General features: G+C 48.0%; 1 protein-coding gene across 1 annotated transcript in view; it reads left to right on the top strand.

Moving 5' to 3' along the window:
- Positions 1-22,938, top strand: part of LOC121272523 (homeodomain-interacting protein kinase 4-like) — a 32,819-nt gene extending 9,881 nt beyond the window's left edge. The window contains exons 2-3 of the mRNA XM_041179138.1: positions 9,435-10,679; positions 22,871-22,938. Coding sequence (XP_041035072.1) covers positions 9,435-10,679; positions 22,871-22,938 — 1,313 coding nt within the window. The remainder of the gene's footprint in view (positions 1-9,434; positions 10,680-22,870) is intronic.
- Positions 22,939-23,428: the final 490 nt, after the last annotated feature.

Below are 23,428 nucleotides of genomic sequence, written 5' to 3'. Positions count from 1 at the left end.
GGGCGGTGGGGGTGGGGTTGGGGTTGGGGGTTGGTAGGGAGTGGGGGAAGTGGGGGTGGGGGTGGGGTTGGGGTTGGGGTGTAGGGAGGGTGGTGCAGTTGCCCATCCACTGTCCAGTGATCTCAAAATTCTCACCCTTGTTTCCAAGCCTCTTCATGGCCTCACACACCCAGTTCTCACTTCATCTCTTACCCCACCTAAATTCTACAGTCCACCTACACCCCCAGGTCTCAGTGTGGACCCTCATTCTTCTGAATCTGCTTCACTGGATGCCTCTGGGCCCTTGATCGGACCACCAGGCCCTGAAATCTGAAATCCCCTCACAAACCCCTCCTCCTCATTAATTCTGACACTCACTTTCAAAATCCTCCTTAAATCCAAATCACAAGTAGACCCTTCCCCAGGTCTCAGTGTGGACCCTCATTCTTCTGAATCTGCTTCACTGGATGCCTCTGGGCCCTTGATCGGACCACCAGGCCCTGAAATCTGAAATTCCCTCACAAACCCCTCCTCCTCATTAATTCTGACACTCACTTTCAAAATCCTCCTTAAATCCAAATCACAAGTAGACCCTTCCCTCCAACTTTACTACCTCGGAGGCCTGAGCTCACAGCTTGGAACCAACAAGAGGTAGATCTGAGTGGTTTCCAACTGGCGAGAATCTCAGAACTGGGGAGGGGTGGAGAGGTTTGTAAATCTAACTGATATTAATGGATAGGGACAAAAAATAATTAAAGTGTTTAATGGAAGGACAACTTTTATCTCAAAGAAGCTGGAATCTAAAGGGGTAAAAGTTATATAACAACCGTATAATGATCCGGTTAAACCCCATCTGGAGTCCAGCTTTCACTTCTTGGTTCTACACCTTGGGCAGGTACAGTGCAGATTCACCAGATTGACAGCAAGGTTAAAAGTGTTAACTTATGAGAACAGGGTGGATAGATTAGGCTTGTAGTCACTTGAGTAAAGAAGATTAAGGGAGAATCTAATTGAGATGTTTAAACAGTCGCTTGTTCGTACAGAAGTTGAACATTGCTGAAAATAGAGGCAAATTGCGTAAGTTTTTCACCTAGCACTCATCAGGACAAACACAAAAATGCCAAATTTCAAACAGCACAACAACTTATGCTGTAGGAGAAAAGGATGCTGATTGGTTGGCAAGCCGACTTTGATTGGCTGTGACATTGCCATGGAGAAAGCAACAGGGAACTATAGGCTCCCCGGTAATTCAAAAAAGGCACAAGGCTTGAAAATGTTCCTTTTGTTCACTAAGAATGAGTCTCTGTGTATGAATGTAAGTGAGCCACGTTTTGAGCTCGACTGGTTATCTTAAATTGGTTGTTAGTGTGGCTATTAGCGCACTCAGGATTGTTCATCAAGTGCTGTCCTATCACAGAATCACAGCTAATGTTCGGTATTCTGTTTTGAGTTTTACAAGTACGGGCTGGTTATTACTCTGTTTATTATGAACAACCAGAGGGTTCTGCGATTGGGCAGGATTTGCCGGAAGCAGCTTACATTCAAGGAATATGGTCTGGCCTTGCACCCCTTTGAATTACGTGGGAGCTTGGGGAGCCTATAGCTCCCTGTCACTTTCCCCATGACACGATCTCAGCCAGAGTCGACTTGCCAACCAATCAGCAACCTTTTCTCCTGTGGTGTAAATTGTTGTGATCATTTGAAATTTGGCATTCTTGAATTTGTCCTGATGCGTGCAAGATGGAAAGCTTCAGCAATATGTCTCCCTTTTCAGCAAGATTGAAGTGTTTAAGATAATTAAAGGGTTCATGCGGTAGTATAGAGAGCATTTCCCCAGTAGGAGAATCCAGAACAAGGGGGCTTAACTTTAAAATTAGAGCTAGTTTCTTCAGGGAAAGTGTTAGGAAGCACTTCTTCACACAAAGGACAATGGAAATCTGTTGAGACTGGGGGCATTTGACAATTTAAGATCCAATATTGAAAAATGTTTGCTAGGCAGAGGCATTAAGGGACATGAAACCAAGGGGTAAATGGATTTAAGATACAAATCAGACATAATCGAATTAAATAATTTAATTAATCTGGCTCAAGGGGTTGAATATCCTACTCCTGGCCCTATGTTGTTCATGTACCTCCACTTGGGTCTGACCCATTGAAGTATTAGAGGACATTTACGATGTTAAAGGTGCTATATAAATGTGGGTTGTTTTTGTCCTTGTAACAGCCAAGAAGGATGCTGCAGTACAGGTCACATTTCCCCAGCTGAAGCCATTGGATCTGGCCATTATTTGTTGCCTGGTTTGGAATCATCAAGAATGTCGGCTGCCCCATCTGCTGGTTAGACCCTCGTTCTGCAGCTAATGTTCAAGTTTTTTTTGTAGAATTCTGATTGTGGAATTCATGATCATTCAGCTGATGGTACAGCGGACATAACAAAACTGTCCTCTTGCCACCTGCACACACCCACCTGTACAATTCCTCCTGTACAGTTCCAACTGTGAAATTCCTGCCACCTGTACAATTCCTCCCGTACAGTTCCAACTGTGAAATTCCTGCCACCTGTACAATTCCTCCTGTACAACTTGACCTGTACAATTCCAACCGTGAAATTCCTTCTGTACAATTTGACCTGTACAATTCCAACCGTGAAGTTCCTCCTGTACAATTTGACCTGTACAATTCCAACCGTGAAATTCTTCCTGTACAATTTGACCTGTACAATTCCAACCATGAAGTTCCTCCTGTACAATGTGACCTGTACAATTCCAACCATGAAGTTCCTCCTGTACAATGTGACCTGTACAATTCCAACCGTGAAGTTCCTCCTGTACAATTTGACCTGTACAATTCCAACTGTGAAGTTCCTCCTGTACAATTTGACCTGTACAATTCCACCTGTGAAATTGCTCCTGTACAATTTGACCTGTATAATTCCAACTGTGAAGTTCCTCCTGTACAATTTGACCTGCACAATTCCACCTGTGAAGTTCCTCCTGTACAATTTGACCTGTACAATTCCAACTGTGAAATTCCTCCTGTACAATTTGACCTGTACAATTCCAACCGTGAAATTCCTCCTGTACAATTTGACCTGTATAATTCCAACCATGAAATTCCTCCTGTACAATTTGACCTCTACAATTCCAACTGTGAAGTTCCTCCTGTACAATTTGACCTGTACAATTCCAACCGTGAAATTCCTCCTGTACAGTTTGACCTGTACAATTCCAACCGTGAAATTCCTCCTGTATAATTTGACCTGTACAATTCCAGCTGTGAAATTCCTCCTGTACAATTTGACCTGTACAATTCCAACCGTGAAATTCCTCCTGTACAATTTGACCTGTACAATTCCAACCGTGAAATTCCTCCTGTATAATTTGACCTGTACAATTCCAGCTGTGAAATTCCTCCTGTACAATTTGATCTGTACAATTCCAACCATGAAATTCCTCCTGTACAATTTGACCTGTAGAATTTCAACTGTGAAATTCCCCCTGTATAATTTGACCTGTGAAATTCCATCTATGCGGTGCCACTTACACTACACAATTGCACTTAATGCACAGGACAACTGAGGTGAAAATAATGAGAATTTGGACACATGCTTTGATCACTTGTTCACTTTTGCGCGTTGCACAGAAGCCACTTGTCTGTTTCTGTGATGCCCTCATTTCTGGTGGAGATTTGGAAATGAATAATATGCTGGAAAATGGTGAAGCTGAGCATCGCCCCAGCGTAACCACCTCACCCACCCCCTGCCAAGTCTTAACCCCTCTGCCGTAGAAAAAATGTGGGGCTCCTTTTGTGTAAATTCCTTCTGAAGCCAGACGGTGAAATAGGGAGCCAGACACCAATTGTTTTACTGAATACTAGGTTTATTTACAGAACGCAGCATTATATATGTCTGCTTCCTCCCTAACCGACCCCCAGCATCTTTTGAATGAACAACAATCAAATAAGCCAATTGACTAAAGAACAACCCGTAAAGGGACAATGTAACAAGAAACAAAAACTTTAAAGGGAACTTATTAAAATAAATTAAAATGTCATTTCCAGGGCTGATGATGCTCAACCCCTTTGGCACCCACTGGCCAAAGAAGGCCTCAGGCTTACCAGTGGCACTGTGTGCTCCTTCTCCAGGGACGCCTGGACATGAATGTAGCCTTGGAAGTGGGGCAGGCAGTCAGGCTGAGTGACCCCCTCAATCACCTGCTGCCTGCTCCTGTTAAAGGCCACCTTGGCTAGGCGCAAACCCCACCCGGCGCCCCCCCCATCCCCACCCATCTCGACTCCACACCGGGTGGCCAAAGATTAGGAGCTTGGGGCTGAAGTGCAACCAGGACCTGAGGAGCAGCCCCTCCAAATAATGAAACAAGGGCTCTAACCCCACCCAGCCTATGTACACCCGGAGCACAGGAGCCTCGCCACCACAGAACATACAGGCGGCCTGGGAGTCCCTGAACCATCTTAACCTTCGACTGTGCAGGGGGCTGCTGCCTGCAAAGCTCTCCACGCCAAATCACCAACGGCAGAGGGGGGGAGGGAGGAAATCCCACACTGCGAGCCTCCCAGTGGGGCCCTCCCCCATCACCCCCAACAGCAGGAGGGAACGCCTCGGTGTCCAGGCCGTCGAGGAGGGCCAGGAAGAGAAGGGTGGGCAGCAGGAGCCTGTACAGGAAACTCCTCCGCTCAGGGGGTGGGATGGCACTGGGGGGTTGGGGGGGGGGGATTTCCGCCAATCGGCTCAAATTGTTGGGGCTGAGCCTCTCTTCGCAGTGAAACAAAGGCGCTAATTCGCAGCTCCTTCAAGAGGCACACTAACAAAAAATCATAAAAACTTTAACAGAAACCTGTCAAACTGAATTAAGATAACGCTCCCAGGCCTGATGGTCCATCCCGGCCCCTGCCCGTGTTTACCGGCTGCGCAAGTCCCCGAGCGTACCGGCGGACACCGCATTCACAGGTGTAACCACGGGAGAGAAGCAGGGTGACCACCCCCCCCCCCCCCCCCCCCCCCCCCACCCCACCCTCGACTGCCCGCCTCCTGGACACCTGTTAATGGCCGCCTTGGTCAGGCGGCAGGAGCAGGCCCTGCACCCTGCTGCACCCTCCACCCACCGCACCCCCAAAACCAGACGACCCAAGGTCAGCTGCATGTGGCTGATGCGCAGGCAAAACATGAGGGGACATCCCCCTCCAAATAATCAAAAAAGGGGCTGCAGTCTCGGGCACCCTATGTAAATGTGGAACGCGGGCATCTCAAGGCTGCAGATAAGGCAAGTGGCCCGGGCGCTCGTTGACCACCTTAGTATCTTGTTGCACAGACCTGCTGCACGCAACACCCTCCACACCAAATCCCAAATGGTAAAGGAGGTGCTCCCCCATCGAGTCTCTCTTTATAGTCTTTTGGAAACCAAAATAGATTAATTAACCAATTGACAAATGAACAGCCTTTAAAGGGGCACCACAAAGCTTTCAGAGGAAACTTTAATAAATCAAATCCTTCCCGAGGCTGATGTCGCACTCCAGCTCCTGCCCTGCCCACCAGTTGTGGAAGGCCTCAAGCCTGCCAGTGGACACTGCGTGCTCCCTCTCCAAGGCCCCCGCTCTGGGCACGGGCGTAGCCACGGAATTGGGGCAGAATGACCCCCCTCGACCGTACGCTGCCTGGGCCTGCTAGTGGCCGGCTTGGCTAACAAGGAGGTCCTGCTCCCTGCCCGGTCCTCCCACCATCCCACCCCCCCCTCACCCTTCCACACCAGATGGCCAAAATCAGGAGTGTGGGGTTGAAGTGCAAGCAAAATGTGAGGAGCAGGCCCTTCAGACAATGAAAGAGGGGCTGCATCCCCTGACAATCTACAGAACCATGGAATACGGGCCCCACTAGGCCGCAGAATGGAGCCATGAACCACCTTAGCCATTTGTTGCACAGGGCTGCCAAGTGTCTCTCTCCCTCTATACGCTCTTTTAAAGTGACCCATAAACCAATAAAATAAATGAATTAACAAATTAACAACCCTTAAAGGGGCATTGTTTAAAAAAAAGCTTTAAAAGGAAACTTAGCAACTGAAATTAAAATGATGTTCCCGGGGCTGATGTTGCATTGCAGTTCCCGCGGTGACCTCCAGTTGTAGAAGGCCTCAAGCCTTCCAGCGGACACCACGTGCTCCCTCTCCAGGGACGCCCGGGCACGAATACAGCTGGAGATTAAGGGCAGACAACCGGGCCTAACAACCCCCTCCGCAGCCTGTTGCCTGGAGCTAAATTAAAATAAAGGCCGCTTTGGCCAGGGCCAGAAGCAGGCCCAGGAGGAGGCCCTCCTCCCCGCACATCCCCCTCCGCAGTGGGGTCACCAAAGATCAGGAGCGTGAGGCTAAAGTGCATCCCGGATTTGAGGAGCAACCCCTTCAGATAATCAAACAGGGGCTGCAGCCTCTGACAATCTATCTAAACACAGAGCACAGACTCCTCTAGGCTGCAGAATAGACAACCGGCCTGGGAGCCCCTAAAGGGCCTTCGTTGTTTGTTGCTGCGAGAGTCTCTCTTTATTCTCCCTTTGGGTAGGCAACTTAAAACAAATGAACAAATGAACAAATCAAATTAAAGTAATAGCTTCTTAAAAGGGCACTGTAAAGGAAACAAAATTCCACAGGAATCTTAGCTAACTAAATCAGAATGTCATTTTGTGGGGCGAGGAAGCACTCAGCCCCCGTGGTGCCCACTGGTCATTGAAAGCCTCAATCATGCCAGTGGAGATCGCGTGCTCCCTCCCCAAGGACACCCAGACACGAACGTAGCTGCGGAAGAGGGGTAGACAGTCTGGGCCGGACTATCCGCTCGACCGCCGGCTGTCTGGGCCTATTTAAGGCTAACTTGGCCAGGCCCAGGAGCAGGCTTACGAGGAGATTCTCCTCCCTCCCTGCACCCTGCTGCACCGGGTGGCCAAAGAGCAGGAGTGTGGGGCTGAAGCGCAAGCAAAAATTGAGGAGCAGCCCCTTCAAAAAAAATGAATGGGGGGCTGCTACCTCGGGCAATCTATATGCACATGGAGATTGGACTCCGCTTGGCTGCAGAAGATGCATGTGACCTCGGAGCCCGTGAAGCACCTTAACCTGGCAGCACGGGAACTGCTGCCAGAGTCTCTCCTTATATGTGCTCAAGATACTTAATGAATCAATGCCGTTCACCTATGTATCCTTAACTTCAACATACAATTGACATGCCATTAACACCCTTGCTCTGACAAGTCCTATATTGTAGTGTTTGTGGGGATCAAAGTCTGGTCCAGTGTTGATCTCTGGGATGGAGTTACTCAGGTGTCTAACCTGTTAGATACTCAAATTATGAGCCTAGATTCCATGGACTAGTGTTGTATTTTCTTAAATATGGAAGATTAAGGAGTGATAATATTGAGGTGTTTAAGATGATTAAAGGAGTTACCAATGTAGATAGAGAGAAATTATATTCCATGGGGGGAAGAGTCCAGAACAATGGGGAAGAACCTTAAAATTGGAACCAGGCTGTACAGGGGTGATGTTAAGAAGCATTTCTTCACACAAAGCAGAGTGGATATCTGGAACTTTCCTCCCCAAAAAAGCTGTTGAGGCTGAGGGGCTCAACTGGAGCTTTCAAAGCTGTGATTGAAGGGGTTTTAAAAGCTATAGAACCAAGGCAGGTAAATGGAGTTGAGGTATAGCTCAACCATAATCTAAGTGAGTGACAGAACAGGCTTGAAGGGCTGAATGGCCTCCTCCTGTTCCTATGTCAGGGCTACAGCCTGAACAAACAATCACATTAATTCTCTTCCTCTGACTCCTTTGTCTGGAATCTTCTCCTTTCTTATCTCCTTTCCAGGGTTATCCAGCAGAAGACAAGCCTTTATCCAAATGTTGGTCAATAATTAGCATTCAAGAAACATAAGAAATAGGAACAGGAGAAGGCCATTCGGCCCCTCGAGCGTGCTCTGCCATTCAATAAGATTGTGGCTGATCTTCTTGAGTTTCTATTTCCACATTCCCATCTAACCCCGATAACCTCTTGTTCCCTTTGCCTAACAAGAATCTACCTACCTCTGCCTTAAAATTATTCAATGACCCCACCTCCACCACCTTCTGAGACAGAGGACAGAGAGTTCCAAAGCTGCCTAATCCTGAGAGAAAAAAAATCCTCCTCATCTCTGTCCTAAGGGGAGAATTTTCTCCCTGTCGGGAGGGGGTTGGTGGGAACCGGCATGGGCGGGCGCGTAGCCGATCGCCGCCTGCGATTGGCTGCACACCGCCATTTTATGTGGGCGGGCCAATTAAGGCCCGCCCAGCGTGATGCGCACCCGGAAGCGCTGAGTGCCCCCTGTGTGGGGTGGGGGGGGGGGGGGTAGTAGGCTGAGTTGGGGCGGTGGGGGGGGTGGTCTTTCACGCATGCACAGAGCTGCCTCAGGGAGATTACTTTGATTTTTAAAAATGTTAATAAAGGGAAAAAAATAATGTAAAGACACGTCCCCTCATGAGACATTGTCACGTGAGCTGGGACATGTCCAGGAATTTTATTAAAAGTTTTTATTAATGTTTTAAAACCTTCATGAAGTCTCATCCCGCCCGTGGATGAGGTCTCATGATAAATACGAAGGCCGCCTTGGCTCTTCGCCTGCCCCCCCACCTCCACCCACCCCCCACCCCCCCCAACCTTAAGGTTGGACGGGCAGCTCCATTAATTATTTCAAGTGGAATTTAAATGGCCTTAACAGGCCTTTGACAGTTTGGCGGGTGTGCAGCCGACTCTGGTGCGTACCTGCCAAACTCAAGATCCGAATGAGGCGCGATGACGTTGGGATGCATGTCCGACATCGTTTTACGCGTCGGTGAGTGGGACTCGCTCCCGCACGGCAACCCGAAGATTCTGCCCCTAATTTTAAAACAGTGCCCCCCCCCCGCCCAAGTCCTGGACTCACCCACGAGAGGAAACATCCTTTCCATGTCCAGCTTGTCAAGGCCGTTGGGGATCTTGTATATTTGGATTCCTCCCCAACCCTGTAGCCTTCCCCAGCCCTCCGATCCTCCGTGACATGTGTTTCTCCAATTCCAGCCTCAGGCACATCTTTTATCAGTGTTCCACCATTAGCGGCCTTCGGGTGCCTAGGGCGGACACTCTGGGATTTTATCCCAAACGTCTCGGCCTCTCTTTCCTCCTTTAAGACACCCCTTAAAACTTTAACCAAGCTTTGACCACCTGTCCTAATAGCTCCCGAATTAGTTCCGCTAGTTAATTAGTTTGACAACACATCGAGCAGCACCTGGGGTCATTTTAGGTGCTCTATAAATGCAAGTTGTTGTTGTGTCTGGTAGAAATATTTGGCCCTGTAGAAACCTTTGGAAAAACCCCCAATTCTGATCCACAACTCCTTTTGGTTTAGCTTCTGTGAACTAACATGATCCCTTTCTCCTTTCCCCCCCCACCAGAACCATACATCCAATCCCGGTTTTATCGCTCGCCCGAGATTCTCCTTGGTCTTCCTTTCTGTGAGAAGGTGGACATGTGGTCCCTGGGCTGTGTGATGGCTGAACTACACCTGGGCTGGCCCCTCTACCCCGGCAACAGCGAGTACGACCAGATCCGGTACATCGTTGAGACGCAAGGTCTGCCCAAGGACCACCTCCTGAACGCAGCCACCAAGGCAAACCATTTCTTCAGAAGGAACCCCCGGCAGCATTCAGCCCACCAGTGGCAACTCAAGTGCGCCTCCGATTATCAGGCCGAGACCATGGTTCAGCCGCTGGAGAGGAGGAAGTACGTCCTGAAGTCTTTGGACCAACTGGAGACTATTAACATCACCAAGACGGTCTTTCCAGACGATGAGGTCATTGCTGAGTTCCACGATCGCAAAAATATGGTGGAGCTCATCAAAAGGATGCTTACTTTGGACTCTCATGAGCGTATCACGCCCAGCGCAGCCCTGAAGCATCCCTTTGTCACCATACAGCAGCTCAAAATGACTCACGAACACACAAAGTATTACGACCTATCCATCCAAGGGCTCAACGCAGCTCTGAACTGCGACAGGAGGGTTCTGACTGACCGACATTACTACAACGAGGCCTACTATCCGAACTCTGATTACTATGAGTGTCGGCAGGCCCACCATATCCCCAGCATCAGCTCAATGCAGAGGGCCATTGACAAGATGGACAGCTTGACCATCGAGGAGCCGGGAGCCCTGAGCATGTGGCCTGAGGGAGCAGGAAATGCGGGATACCAGCCTTCAACCTCAAAGGCCGGCAGTTCCACATGCCTGCCCCATTCATACCACCAGGGGGCTTGCTGTAGGGCCAGTCACCCTGCTCACCGGCATAGGAAAGAACCAGTCATGGGCTACTTCGCCAACCGATGTGGAATGAAGCAGCGAAAGGCTCCTCACCATTCCCAGTCAGATCCTAATTTTGGGAATGTGATCCTGCTCGGGCAGGAACCTTCCACGGAGGTCATTAACTGGGAGGAGGAAGAAACGGAGGCCATTTTTTCCACACCCTCGTCCTCAGCACAAGAAGCAAAGAGGCCCGAGGAGCTTCTGGACACCAAAGAACCTTCAGGTCCCGAGGTAAACCTGGTGAAAGTACTTGGCAAACGTGAGGGGTTGCCAGGGTGTTCAGGTGGCATCCAGCTCTACCATCGGTTAATCAAGTGCTTTATTGGCAAAGGTGCAGTGGGTAAACACTGCAAAGCTGAGCAGGTGTTTGGGTTTTGGAAACATGAACCTGGGACTAAATCTTTCAAAAGTCTTTTTTTGCTCCTTCACTGGTTTGGTCAATATGACAGGAGTGGATAGTGTACACAGTGACATACAGGAAGAGCACAATGAAACAGAACGCATTGACTTTAGTGCAGGACTTAGACCAGAGCGGGTAATGGACCCACTGGCCCTAATACAGGACTGGTACTGGAGTGGGTAATCAACACACTGGCCCTAATACAGGACTGGTACCGGATTGGGTAATGGGCACACTGGCCCTAATACAGGACTGGTACTGGAGTGGGAAATGGGCACACTGGCACTAATACAGGACTGGTACTGGAGTGGGTAATCAACACACTGGCCCTAATACAGGACTGGTACTGGAGTGGGAAATGGGCACACTGGCACTAATACAGGACTGGTACTGGAGTTGGTAATCAACACACTGGCACTAATACAGGACTGGTACCGGATTGGGTAATGGGCACACTGGCCCTAATACAGGACTGGTACTGGAGTGGGTAATGGGCACACTGGCACCAATACAGGACTGGTACTGGAGTCGGTAATCAACACACTGGCCCTAATACAGGACTGGTACTGGATTGGGTAATGGGCACACTGGCCCTAATACAGGACTGGTACTGGATTGGGTAATGGGCACACTGGCCCTTATACAGGACTGGTACTAGAGTCGGTAATCAACACACTGGCACTAATACAGGACTGGTACTGGATTGGGTAATGGGCACACTGGCCCTAATACAGGACTGGTACTAGAGTCGGTAATCAACACACTGGCCCTAATGCAGGACTGGTACTGGAGTGGGTAATTGGCACACTGGCACTAATACAGGACTGATACTGGAGTGGGTAATGGGCACACTGGCACTAATACAGGACTGATACTGGAGTCAGTAATCAACACACTGGCACTAATACAGGACTGGTACTGGAGTGGGTAATGGGCACCATGGCCCAAATACAGGACTGGTACTGGATTGGGTAATGGGCACACTGGCCCTAATACAGGACTGGTACTGGAGTGGGTAATCAACACACTGGCACTAATACAGGACTGGTACTGGATTGGGTAATGGGCACACTGGCACCATACAGGACTGGTACCAGAGTGGGTAATGGGCACACTGGCACTAATACAGGACTGGTACTGGAGTGGGTAATCAACACACTGGCACTAATACAGGACTGGTACTGGATTGGCTAATGGGCACACTGGCCCTAATACAGGACTGGTACTAGAGTCAGTAATCAACGCACTGGCCCTAATACAGGACTGGTACTGGAGTGGGTAATTGGCACACTGGCACTAATACAGGACTGATACTGGAGTCAGTAATCAACACACTGGCACTAATACAGGACTGGTACTGGAGTGGGTAATGGGCACACTGGCACTAATACAGGACTGGTACTGGAGTGGGTAATCAACACACTGGCACTAATACAGGACTGGTACTGGATTGGGTAATGGGCACACTGGCACCATACAGGACTGGTACCAGAGTGGGTTATGGGCACGAAGGCACTAATACAGGACTGGTACTGGAGTGGGTAATCAACACACTGGCACTAATACAGGAGTGGTACTGGAGAAGGGTAATGGGCACACTGGCCCTAATACAGGATTGATACTGGAATATATTGCAAACATCATGAAAATGACATAGGAGTGATGCTATACACTGGCACTAATACAGGACTGGTACTGGAGTGGGTAATGGGCACACTGGCACTAATACAGGACTGGTACTAGAATGGGTAATGGATAAAGGAATAGCAGTGGTCCCTTCAGTTCATTGAACCAATGCCATCATTCAATTAAATTGTAATAAAAACAAAAAACTGGGGATGCTGGAAATCCAAAACAAAAACAGAATTACCTGGAAAAACTCAGCAGGTCTGGAGCATCGGCGGAGAAGAAAAGAGTTGACATTTCGAGTCCTCATGACCCTTCGACAGAATTGAGTAATATTAGGGGAGGGGTGAAATATAAGCTGCTTTAAGGTGGGGAGGGGCGGGGTCCGGGCGGGCGGGGGAGAGAAGTTGGGGGGGTGGTGGTTTGTAGGGACAAGCAAGCTGTGATAGGAGCAGATAATCAAAAGATGTCACAGACAAAGGAACAAAGAGGTGTTGAAGGTGGTGATATTATCTAAACGAATGTGCTAATTAAGAATGGATGGCAGGACACACAAGGTACAGCTCTAGTGGGGGTGGGGTGGAAAGACTAGTGGGGCATAAAAGATTTTTAAAAAATGGAAATAGGTGGGAAAAGACAAATCTATATAAATTATTGGAAAAAAGAAAAGGAAGGGGGAAGAAACGGAAAGGGGGTGGGGATGGAGGAGGGAGTTCAAGATCTAAAGTTGTTGAATTCAATGTTCAGTCCGGAAGGCTGTAAAGTCCCTAGTCGGAAGATGAGGTGTTGTTCCTCCAGTTTGGGTTGGGCTTCACTGGAACAATGCAGCAAGCCAAGGACAGACATGTGGGTAAGAGACCAGGGTGGAGTGTTAAAATGGTAAGCGACAGGGAGGTTTGGGTCATTCTTGAGGACAGACCGCAGGTGTTCTGCAAAGCGGTCGCCCAGTTTACGTTTGGTCTCTCCAATGAAGAGGAGACTGCATTGGCAGCAACGAATACAGCAGACTAAGTTGGGGGAAATGCAAGTGAAATGCTGCTTCACTTGAAAGGAGTGTTTGGGCCCTTGGATGGTGAGGAGAGAGGAAGTGAAGGGGCAGGTGTTGCATATTTTGCGTTTGCTTAAGGAGGTGCCGTAGGTAGGGGTTGAGGAGTAGGGGGTGATGGAGGAGTGGACCAGGGTGTCCCAGAGGGAACGATCCCTATGGAATGCCGACAGGGGGGGGTGAAGGGAAGATGTGTTTGGTGGTGGCATCATGCTGCAGTTGGCGGAAATGGCGGAGGTGATCCTTTGAATGCGGAGGCTGATGGGGTGATAAGTGAGGACAAGGGGGACCCTATCATGTTTCTGGGAGGGAGGAGAAGGTGTGAGGGTGGATGCGCGGCAGATGGGCTGGACACAGTTGAGGGCCCTGTCAACGACTGTGGGTGGAAAACCTCGGTTAAGGAAGAAGGAGGACATGTCAGAGGAACTGATTTTGAAGGTAGCAATTTCGGAACAGATGCGACGGAGGCGAAGGAACTGAGAGAATGGGATGGAGTCCTTACAGGAAGCGGGGTGTGAGGAGCTGTAGTCAAGGTAGCTGTGGGAGTCGGTAGGCTTGTAATGGATATTGGTGGACAGTCTATCACCGGAGATTGAGACAGAAAGGTCAAGGAAGGGAAGGGAAGTGTCAGAGATGGACCATGTGAAAATGATGGAGGGGTGGAGATTGGAAGCAAAATTAATAAATTTTTCTAAGTCCCGATGAGAGCATGAAGCAGCAACGAAATAATCGATGTACCGGAGAAAGAGTTGTGGAAGGGGGCCGGAGTAGGACTGGAACAAGGAATGTTCCACATACCCCATAAAGAGACGGGCATAGCTGGGGCCCATGTGGGTACCCATAGCCACACCTTTTATTTGGAGGAAGCGAGAGGAGTTAAAGGAGAAATTGTTCAGTGTGAGAACAAGTTCAGCCAGACAGAGGAGAGTAGTGGTGGATGGGGATTGTTCGGGCCTCTGTTCGAGGAAGAAGCTAAGGACCCTCAGACCAACCTGGTGGGGGATGGAGGTGTAGAGGGATTGGATGTCCATGGTGAAGAGGAAGTGGTTGGGGCCAGGGAACTGGAAATTGTTGATGTAACGTAAGGTGTCAGAGGAATCACGGATGTAGGTGGGAAGGGACTGGACAAGGGGAGAGAGAAGGGAGTCAAGATAACGAGAAATGAGTTCCGTGGGGCATGATCGGTCTACCGGGACAGTTCTGTTTGTGGATTTTGGGTAGGAGGTAGAAGCGGGCCATCGAGGTTGGGCGACTATCAGGTTGGAAGCTGTGGGAGGAAGATCTCCAGAGGAGATGAGGTCAGTGACAGTCCTGGAAACAATGGCTTGATGTTCAGTGGTGGGGTCATGGTCCAAGGAGTGGTAGGAGGAAGTGTCTGCGAGTTGATGCTCAGCCTCCGCGAGGTGGAGGTCAGTGCACCAGACAACAACAGCATCACCCTTGTCAGCGGGTTTGATGACAATGTTGGGGTTGGACCTGAGAGAACTGAGTGCAGTAAGTTCAGAGAGAAACAGATTAGAATGGGTGAGAGGAGCAGAGAAATTGAGATGACTAATGTCACGCCGACAGTTCTCAATGAAAAGATCACGAGAAGGTAAGAATCTAGAGGGAGGGGTCCAGTTGGAGGGAGATTTGATCTTTTCATTGAGAACTGCCGGCGTGACATTAGTCATCTTAATTTCTCTGCTCCTCTCACCCATTCTAATCTGTCTCTCACTGAACTTACTGCACTCAGTTCTCTCAGGTCCAACCCCAACATTGTCATCAAACCCGCTGACAAGGGTGGTGCTGTTGTTGTCTGGCGCACTGACCTCTACCTCGCGGAGGCTGAGCGTCAACTCACAGACACTTCCTCCTACCTCTCCCTGGACCATGACCCCACCACTGAACATCAAGCCATTGTTTCCAGGACTGTCACTGACCTCATCTCCTGTGGAGATCTTCCTCCCACAGCTTCCAACCTGATAGTCACCCAACCTTGGACGGCCTGCTTCTACCTCCTACCCAAAATCAACAAACAGAACTGTCCCGGTAGACTGATCGTGCCCCACGGAACTCATTTCTCGTTATCTTGACTCCCTTCTCTCTCCCCTTGTCCAGTCCCTTCCCACCGTGATTCCTCTGACTCCTTACGTCACATCAACAATTTCCAGTTCCCTGGCCCCAACCGCTTCCTCTTCACCATGGACATCCAATCCCTCTACACCTCCATCCCCCACCAGGATGGTCTGAGGGCCCTTAGCTTCTTCCTCGAACAGAGGCCCGAACAAGCCCCATCCACCACTGCTCTCCTCCGTCTGGCTGAACTTGTTCTCACACTGAACAATTTCTCCTTCAACTCCTCTCACTTCCTCCAAATAAAAGGTGTGGCTATGGGTACCCGCATGGGCCCCAGCTATGCCCGTCTCTTTATGGAGTATATGGAACATTCCTTGTTCCAGTCCTACTCCGGCCCCCTTCCACAACTCTTTCTCCGGTACATCGATTATTTCGGTGCTGCTTCAGGCTCTCATCGGGACTTAGAAGAATTTATTAATTTTGCTTCCAATCTCCACCCCTCCATCATTTTCACATGGTCCATCTCTGACACTTCCCTTCCCTTCCTTGAACTCTCTGTCTCAATTTCTGCTGATAGACTGTCCACCAATATCCATTACAAGCCTACCGACTCCCACAGCTACCTCGACTACAGCTCCTCACACCCCGCTTCCTGTAAGGACTCCATCCCATTCTCTCAGTTCCTTCGCCTCCGTCTCATCTGTTCCGATGATGCTACCTTCAAAATCAGTTCCTCTGACATGTCCTCCTTCTTCCTTAACCGAGGTTTTCCACCCACGGTCGTTGACAGGGCCCTCAACCGTGTCCAGCCCATCTCCCGCGCATCCGCCCTCACGCCTTCTCCTCCCTCCCAGAAACATGATAGGGTCCCCCTTGTCCTCACTTATCACCACCAGCCTCTGCATTCAAAGGATCATCCTCCGCCATTTCCGCCAACTGCAGCATGATGCCACCACCAAACACATCTTCCCTTCACCCCCCCTATCGGCTTTCCGTAGGGATCGTTCCCTCTGGGACACCCTGGTCCACTCCTCCATCACCCCCTACTCCTCAACCCCCACCCAAGGCACCACCCCATGCCCACGCAAAAGATGCAACACCTGCCCCTTCACTTCCTCTCTCCTCACCGTCCAAGGGCCCAAACACTCCTTTCAAATGAAGCAGCATTTCACTTGCACTTCCCCCAACTTAGTCTACTGCATTCAATGCTCCCAGTGCGGTTTCCTCTACATTGGAGAGACCAAACGTAAACTGGGCGACCGCTTTGCAGAACACCTGCGGTCTGTCCGCAAGAATGACCCAAACCTCCCTGTCGCTTGCCATTTTAACACTTCACCCAGCTCTCTTACCCACATGTCTGTCCTTGGCTTGCTGCATTGTTCCAGTGAAGCCCAACGCAAACTGGAGGAACAGCACCTCATCTTCTGACTAGGCACTTTACAGCCTTCCGGAATGACTATTGAATTCAACAACTTTAGATCTTGAACTCCCTCCTCCATCCCTACCCCCTTTCTGTGTCTTCCCCCTTCCTTTTGTTTTTTCCAATAATTTATACAGATTTTTCTTTTCCCACCTATTTCCATTATTTTTAAATCTTGTGTGCCTTGCTAGTCTTTCCACCCCACCCCCGCTAGAGCTGTACCTTGAGTGCCCTACCATCCATTCTTAATTAGAACATTTGTTTAGGTAATATCACCACCTTCAACACCTCTTTGTTCCTTTGTCTGTGACATCTTTTGATTCTCTGCTCCTATCATTGCTTGCTTGTCCCTACAACCACATCACCCCCCCACCACTTTGAACCAGCTTATATTTCACCTGTCTTCTAATATTCAATCAGTTCTGTTGAAGGGTCATGAGGACTCGAAACGTCAACTCTTTTCTTCTCCGCCGATGCTCCAGACCTGCTGAGTTTTTCCAGGTAATTCTGTTTTTGTATTCAATTAGATTGTATTTAATTTATATCCCAACCCCACTTTCAAGAATACCAGAACACAGGAAATAGGAGCAGGAGTAGACCACTCAGCCGATCAAGCCTGCTCCACCATTCAATACGATCTTGGCTGATCTTGGACTTCAACTCTATTTTCCCGCCCTCTCCCAATATCCTTAATTCCCTGAGAGATAAAAAATCTGTCTGTCCCGGCCTTAAATTGTTCAACGATGGGCTATCCACAACCCTCTGGAGTAGAGAATTCCAAAGATTCACAACCCTTTGAGTGAAAGAATTTCCTCTCATCTCAGTCCTAAACGATCCCTTATCTTGAAACTATGCTGTCGTGTTTTTGATTCCCTGACCAGAGGAAACAATCTCTCAGCGTCCACCCAATCAAACCGCTTCAGAATTTTATAGGCTTCAATGAGATCACCTCTCATTCTTCTAAACTCCAGAGAATATAAGAACCTGTACAATTGTAGCAGGACTGCTTTATTCTTGGTTGCTGTATGTGCATGTTAACTTTCTGTGTTCCTTGTACAAGCACACCCTACTCTTTGAACATCAACATTTACAAGTTTCATACCTTTTAAAAAAATATTCTACTTTTCTATTCTTACAATGAAAGTGAATAACCTCACACTTCCCTATATTGTCTTCCATCCTGTTGCCCACTCACTTAACCTGTGTATACCTCTTTGCAGCCTCTGTGTCCTCCCCACAGCTTACCTTCCCACCTAGCTTGGCGTCATTCGGTAAATGTTGATACATTACTCCCTGTCCCTTCATCTAAGTCATTAATGTAGATTGTAAATAGCTGAGGCCACAGCACTGATCCATGTGGCACTCCACTATTCACTGCCTGCCAATTTGAAAAAAAACCCATTTATGTCCACTCTCTGCTCCTATCCACAACTACAAGACCTCTATCCAACTCCATGAGCCTTTATCTTGGCTATTAAACCTTCGTGTGACATCTTATTGAATGGCTTTTGGAAATCCAGGTATACTACATCTACCGGTTCCCCTTTATCTACTCTACTAGTTACATCCTCAAGAAACTTTAATAAATTTGTCAAACTGGATCTCCCCTTAGTAAAACATGTTGACTTGTTCTAATCACACTACGCTTTTTTAAATGCATTGTTAAAACTTCCTTAGTAATAGATTCCAGTATTTTCCCAACAACCGATGTCTAACTGACCAGTTGTTCACTGTTTTCTCTCTCCCTCCTTTCTTGAAAAGTGGTGTAACAGTTGCCCATTTCAAATATAATGGGACCGTTCCTGAATCTAAGGAATTTTGGAAATTCATAGCCAGCACATCCACTATTTCTGCAGCTCTCTCAATTAGAACCCTAGGGTGTAGGCCATTAGGTCCTGGGGATTTGCTGGATTTTAGTCCCTTAAGTTTCACCAATGCTTTTTCTCTACTGATATCCATTTCCTTAATTTCCTCACTCATTTTAGGCCCCTAGGTTATCGTCTATTTCTGGTATGAAATACGTGTCTTGTGCTGTGAAGACAGACACAAAATATATGTTCAATGCCCCCGCCATTTCCTCATTCCCCATGATGATTTCTCCTGTCCCTGCTTCTAAAGGGCCAATGTTTACTTTAGCTACTCCCTTCCTATTTATAAAAGCTCTTACAATCTGATTTTACATTTCTGGCTGGTTTAGTCTCATTCTGTTTTTTCCCTTTTTATCAACTTTTCAGTGGCCCTCTGCTGGTTTCTAAAACATTCCTAATCCTCAGATTTGATGCTATTTTTTGCAACATTGTAAGCCTCTCCTCTTAATCTAATATTATCGTTAACTTCCTGAGTGAGCCACAGATGAGCCTTTCTTCTTGAGTTTTTGTTTCTCAATGGGAATGTATTTATGTCAAAGGTTGAGTTGTTTTTAAATGTTTTAACAGTTTTTAACTGTTCATTTACCGCCCCCCCCAACCTTGTAATCTATTTATCCAAGTAACTTTAGCAGGTTCTCCCTCATACCTATGTAATTGGCTTTGTTTAAGTTTAAGATATCTGCTTGCGATTGGAGTATTGTTACTTTCAAAGTTAACATGCAGTTCACTGATATTATGGTCACTATTTCCAAGTGGATCATTTACTATGACATTACTTATTAACCCAGTTTCATTATGCAATACCAGATGTAAGATAGCTTGATCCCTAGTCAGTTCTACAATGTATTGCTTCCAGAAACTGTCACAAAAATGTTCGACAAACTCATCTTCTAGACCACTCATTTCAGTTTAATTGCTCCAGTCTATATGAAGATTAAAGCCCCCACAGATATTACATTTCCTTTGTTACAAACTCCAATAATTTCTTGTTTAATGCTCTGTCCAATGGTATAACTACTGTTAGGGGGCCTATAAACTACTCCCACCAGTGTTTGTGACTCTTGTTGTTCCTAATTTCCACTCATACTTCATGACCTTCTGAGACAAGATCCTTTCTCACTAATGCCCTTATGCCATCTTTTACTATTAAAGCTATCCCTCCTCCTTTTCCATTCTGCCTGTCTTTCTAAAATATTGTTTTTTTAAATTCATTTATGGGCTGTGGGTGTTGTTGGCTAGGCCATCATTTATTGCCCATCCCTAGTTGCCCTTGAGAAGGTGGTGGTGAGCTGCCTTCTTGAACCGCTGCAGTCCATGTGGGTGTAGGTATTTCCAAGTCAGGATGGTGAGTGACTTGGAGGGGAACATGCAGGTGGTGGTGTTCCCATGTGTCTGCTGCCCTTGTCCTTCTAGATGGTAGTAGTTGTGGGTTTGGAAGGTGCTGTCTAAGGAGTCTTGGTGAGTACCTGCTGTGTGTCTTGTAGATGGTACATACTGTTGCCACTGTTCACTGGTGATGGAGGGAGTGAATGTTTGTGGATGTGGTGCCAATCAAGTGGGCTGCTTTGTCCTGGACGGTGTCGAGCTTCTTGAGTGTTGTGGGGGCTACACTCATCCAGGTAAGTGGAGAGTATTCCATCACACTCCTGAATTGTGCCTTGTAGATGGTGGTCAGGTTTTGAGGAGTCAGGAGCTGAGTTATTCACTGCAGGATGCCCAGCCTCTGACCTGCTCTTGTAGCCAGACTATTTATATGGCTGATCCAGTTCAGTTTCTGGTAAATGGTAATCACCAGGATGTTGATATGGGGGATTCAGTGATGGTAATGCCATTGAACGTCAAGGGGTGATGCTTAGATTCTGTCTTGTTGGAGATGTTTATTGCTTGGCACTTGTGTGGCATGAATGTTATTTGCCACCTGTCAGCCCAAGCCTCGATATTGTCCAGGTCTTGCTGCATTTGGACATGGACTGCTTCAGTATCTGAGGAGTTGCGAATGGTGTTGAACATTGTGTAATCATCAGTGAACATCCCCACTTCTGACCTTATGATAAAAGGAAGGTCATTGATGAAGCAGCTGAAGATGGTTGGACTGAGAACACTATCCTGCAGTGATGTCTTGGAGCTGAGATGATTGACCTCCAACAACCACAACCATCTTCCTTTGTGCTAGGTATGACTCTAACCAGCGGAGAGTTTTCCCCCTGATTCCCGTTGACTCCAGTTTTGCTGGGGCTCCTTGATGCCACACTTGGTCAAATGCTGCCTTGATGTCAAGGGCAGTCACTCTCACCTCACCTCGGGAGTTCAACTCTTTTGTCCTTGTTTGAACCAAGGCTGTAATGAGGTCAGGAGCTGAGTGGCCCTGGCAGAACCCAAACTGGGAGTCAGTGAGCAGGTTATTGCTAAGCAAGTGTCGCTTGATAGCACTGTTGACCCTTTCCATCACTTTACTGATGATCGAGAGTAGACTGATGGGGGGGGGGTGGGGGGGGGCGTCGGATTTGTCCTGCTTTTTGTGTACAGGACATACCTGGGCAATTTTCCACATAGCCGGGTAGATGCCAGTGTTGTAGCTGTACTGGAACAGCTTGTCTAGAGGCACAGCAAGTTCTGGAGCACAAGTCTTCGGTACTATTGCCGGAATATTGTCAGGGTCCATAGCCTTTGCAGTATCCAGTGCCTTCAGCCGTTTCTTGATGTCAGGTGGAGTGAATCGAATTGACTGAAGACTGGCATCTGTGATGCTGAGGAGCTCTGGAGAAGGCAGGGATGCATCATCCACTCAGCACTTCTGGCTGAAAATTGTTGTGAATGCTTCAGCCTTATCTTTTGCACTAATGTGCTGGGCTCCTTCATCTTTGAGGATGGGGATATTTGTGGAGCCTCCTCCTCCTCCATTGAGTTGTTTAATTGTCCACCACCGTTCACGACTGGATGTGGCAGGACTGCAGAGCTTAGATCTGATCCGTTGGTTGTGGAATAGCTTGGCTCTGTCTATCACTTGCTGCTAATGCTGTTTGGCATGCAAGTAGTCCTGTGTTGTAACTTCACAAGGTTGACATCTCATTTTACATATGCCTGGTGCTGCTCCTGGAATGCCCTCTTGCATTCTCCATTGAATCAGGGTTGACCCCCTGTCTTGATAGTAATGGTAGAGCGGGGAATATGCCGGGTCATGAGGTTACAGACTGTTTGAGTCCAATTCTACTGCAGCTGATGGCCCACAGCACCTCATCGATGCTCAGTTTTAAGGCCCATGATCTGTTTAAAATCTATCCCATTTAGCACGATGGTAATGCCACACAACACGATGGAGGGTACCCTCATTGTGAAGATGGGACTTTGTCTCCACAAGGACTGTGCGATGGTCACTCCTACCGATTCTGTCATGGACAAATGCATCTGCAGCAGGCAGGTTGGTGAGGATGAGGTCAAGTATCGTTCTCCCACACCACCTGCCACAGACCCAGCCTAGCAGCGATGTCCATCAGGACTCGGCCAGTTCGGTCTGTAGTGGTGCTACTGAGTCACTCTTGGTGATGGACATTGAAGTCTCCCACCCAGAATATATCTTGTGCCCTTGCCACCCTCACTGCTTCCTCCAAGTGGTGTTCACCATGGAAGAGAACCGATTCATCAGCTTAGGGAGTGAGGGACAGTACATGGTAATCAACAGGTTTCCTTGCCCATGTTTGACCTGATGCTTCATTTACCTCTCTTTGTGCCACTAGTTCACCTATCTTATTGCAGATACTTCCCACCTTTGATGCATATCCTACATCCCTTTACTCACCACATTTCAGTTTCGAAATTTCCAATTGGCCCAGCGTCCACTGTCTTTTGGGAGAGTGATTTCAACATTTCCCCTGTCTCTGTGTGAAAAATATGTTCCGGTTTAACCCCTGAATAGCCTAACTAATAAGATTATACTCGCGTTCTGGGTTAATATCTTCTCTGTGCCTACCCTGTCAAATATTTTCATCATTTTACCCACCTTGTTTGGGTCATCCTTTCAACCGTTTAAGCTCAAGAGAATCAGAAGATTCAGGCTTCTGTAACTCTTTAAGCCCTGGTATCATTCTGGTGAATTTGTACTGTTCCCTCTCCATAGCCAAAAAACGATTCCGACATTTGGTGCCTGGAACTGAACACAGTGCTCCAGGTGCTCTGTACAAATGAGGCATCTGTTCCTCCCCTTTGTATTCCGCTCCTTTGCGATAAAAGCATTGATCTTTCTGATGGTATGTTGACCCTGTGTAGCGGGTTTTAGTGATTTGTGTACAGAGACACCCCAATCTCCTTTGTCCCCTCCAACAGCTTTTAGTGTTTTCCCATTAAGAAAACATTCCAAATCATTTTTCTGAATCCGAAATGAATGACCCCTCATGTTGGAGAAGAAGAGAAATTTTTTCCTCTCTGAGGATTGGAAGTCTCTTCTCTGAAGGCGGTGGAGGCTGGGTCATTTAATATCTTTAAGACAGAGGTAGATAGATTCTTGTTGGGCAAGGGAATCAAAGGTTATCGGGGGGTGGGTTGTGGGAGGGGCAGTAAATGGGAATGTGGAATTCAAAACACAAACAAATCAGTCACAATCTTATTGAATGGTGGACCAGGCTCAAGGGGCCGAATGGCCTACTTCTGCTCCTATTTCATATGTTTGTACGTTCGT

Source organism: Carcharodon carcharias, chromosome 34, assembly GCF_017639515.1.
Source record: "Carcharodon carcharias isolate sCarCar2 chromosome 34, sCarCar2.pri, whole genome shotgun sequence".
In the NCBI taxonomy this organism is placed as follows: Eukaryota; Metazoa; Chordata; class Chondrichthyes; order Lamniformes; family Lamnidae; genus Carcharodon; species Carcharodon carcharias.
This window is presented reverse-complemented; position numbering and strand designations above follow the sequence as displayed.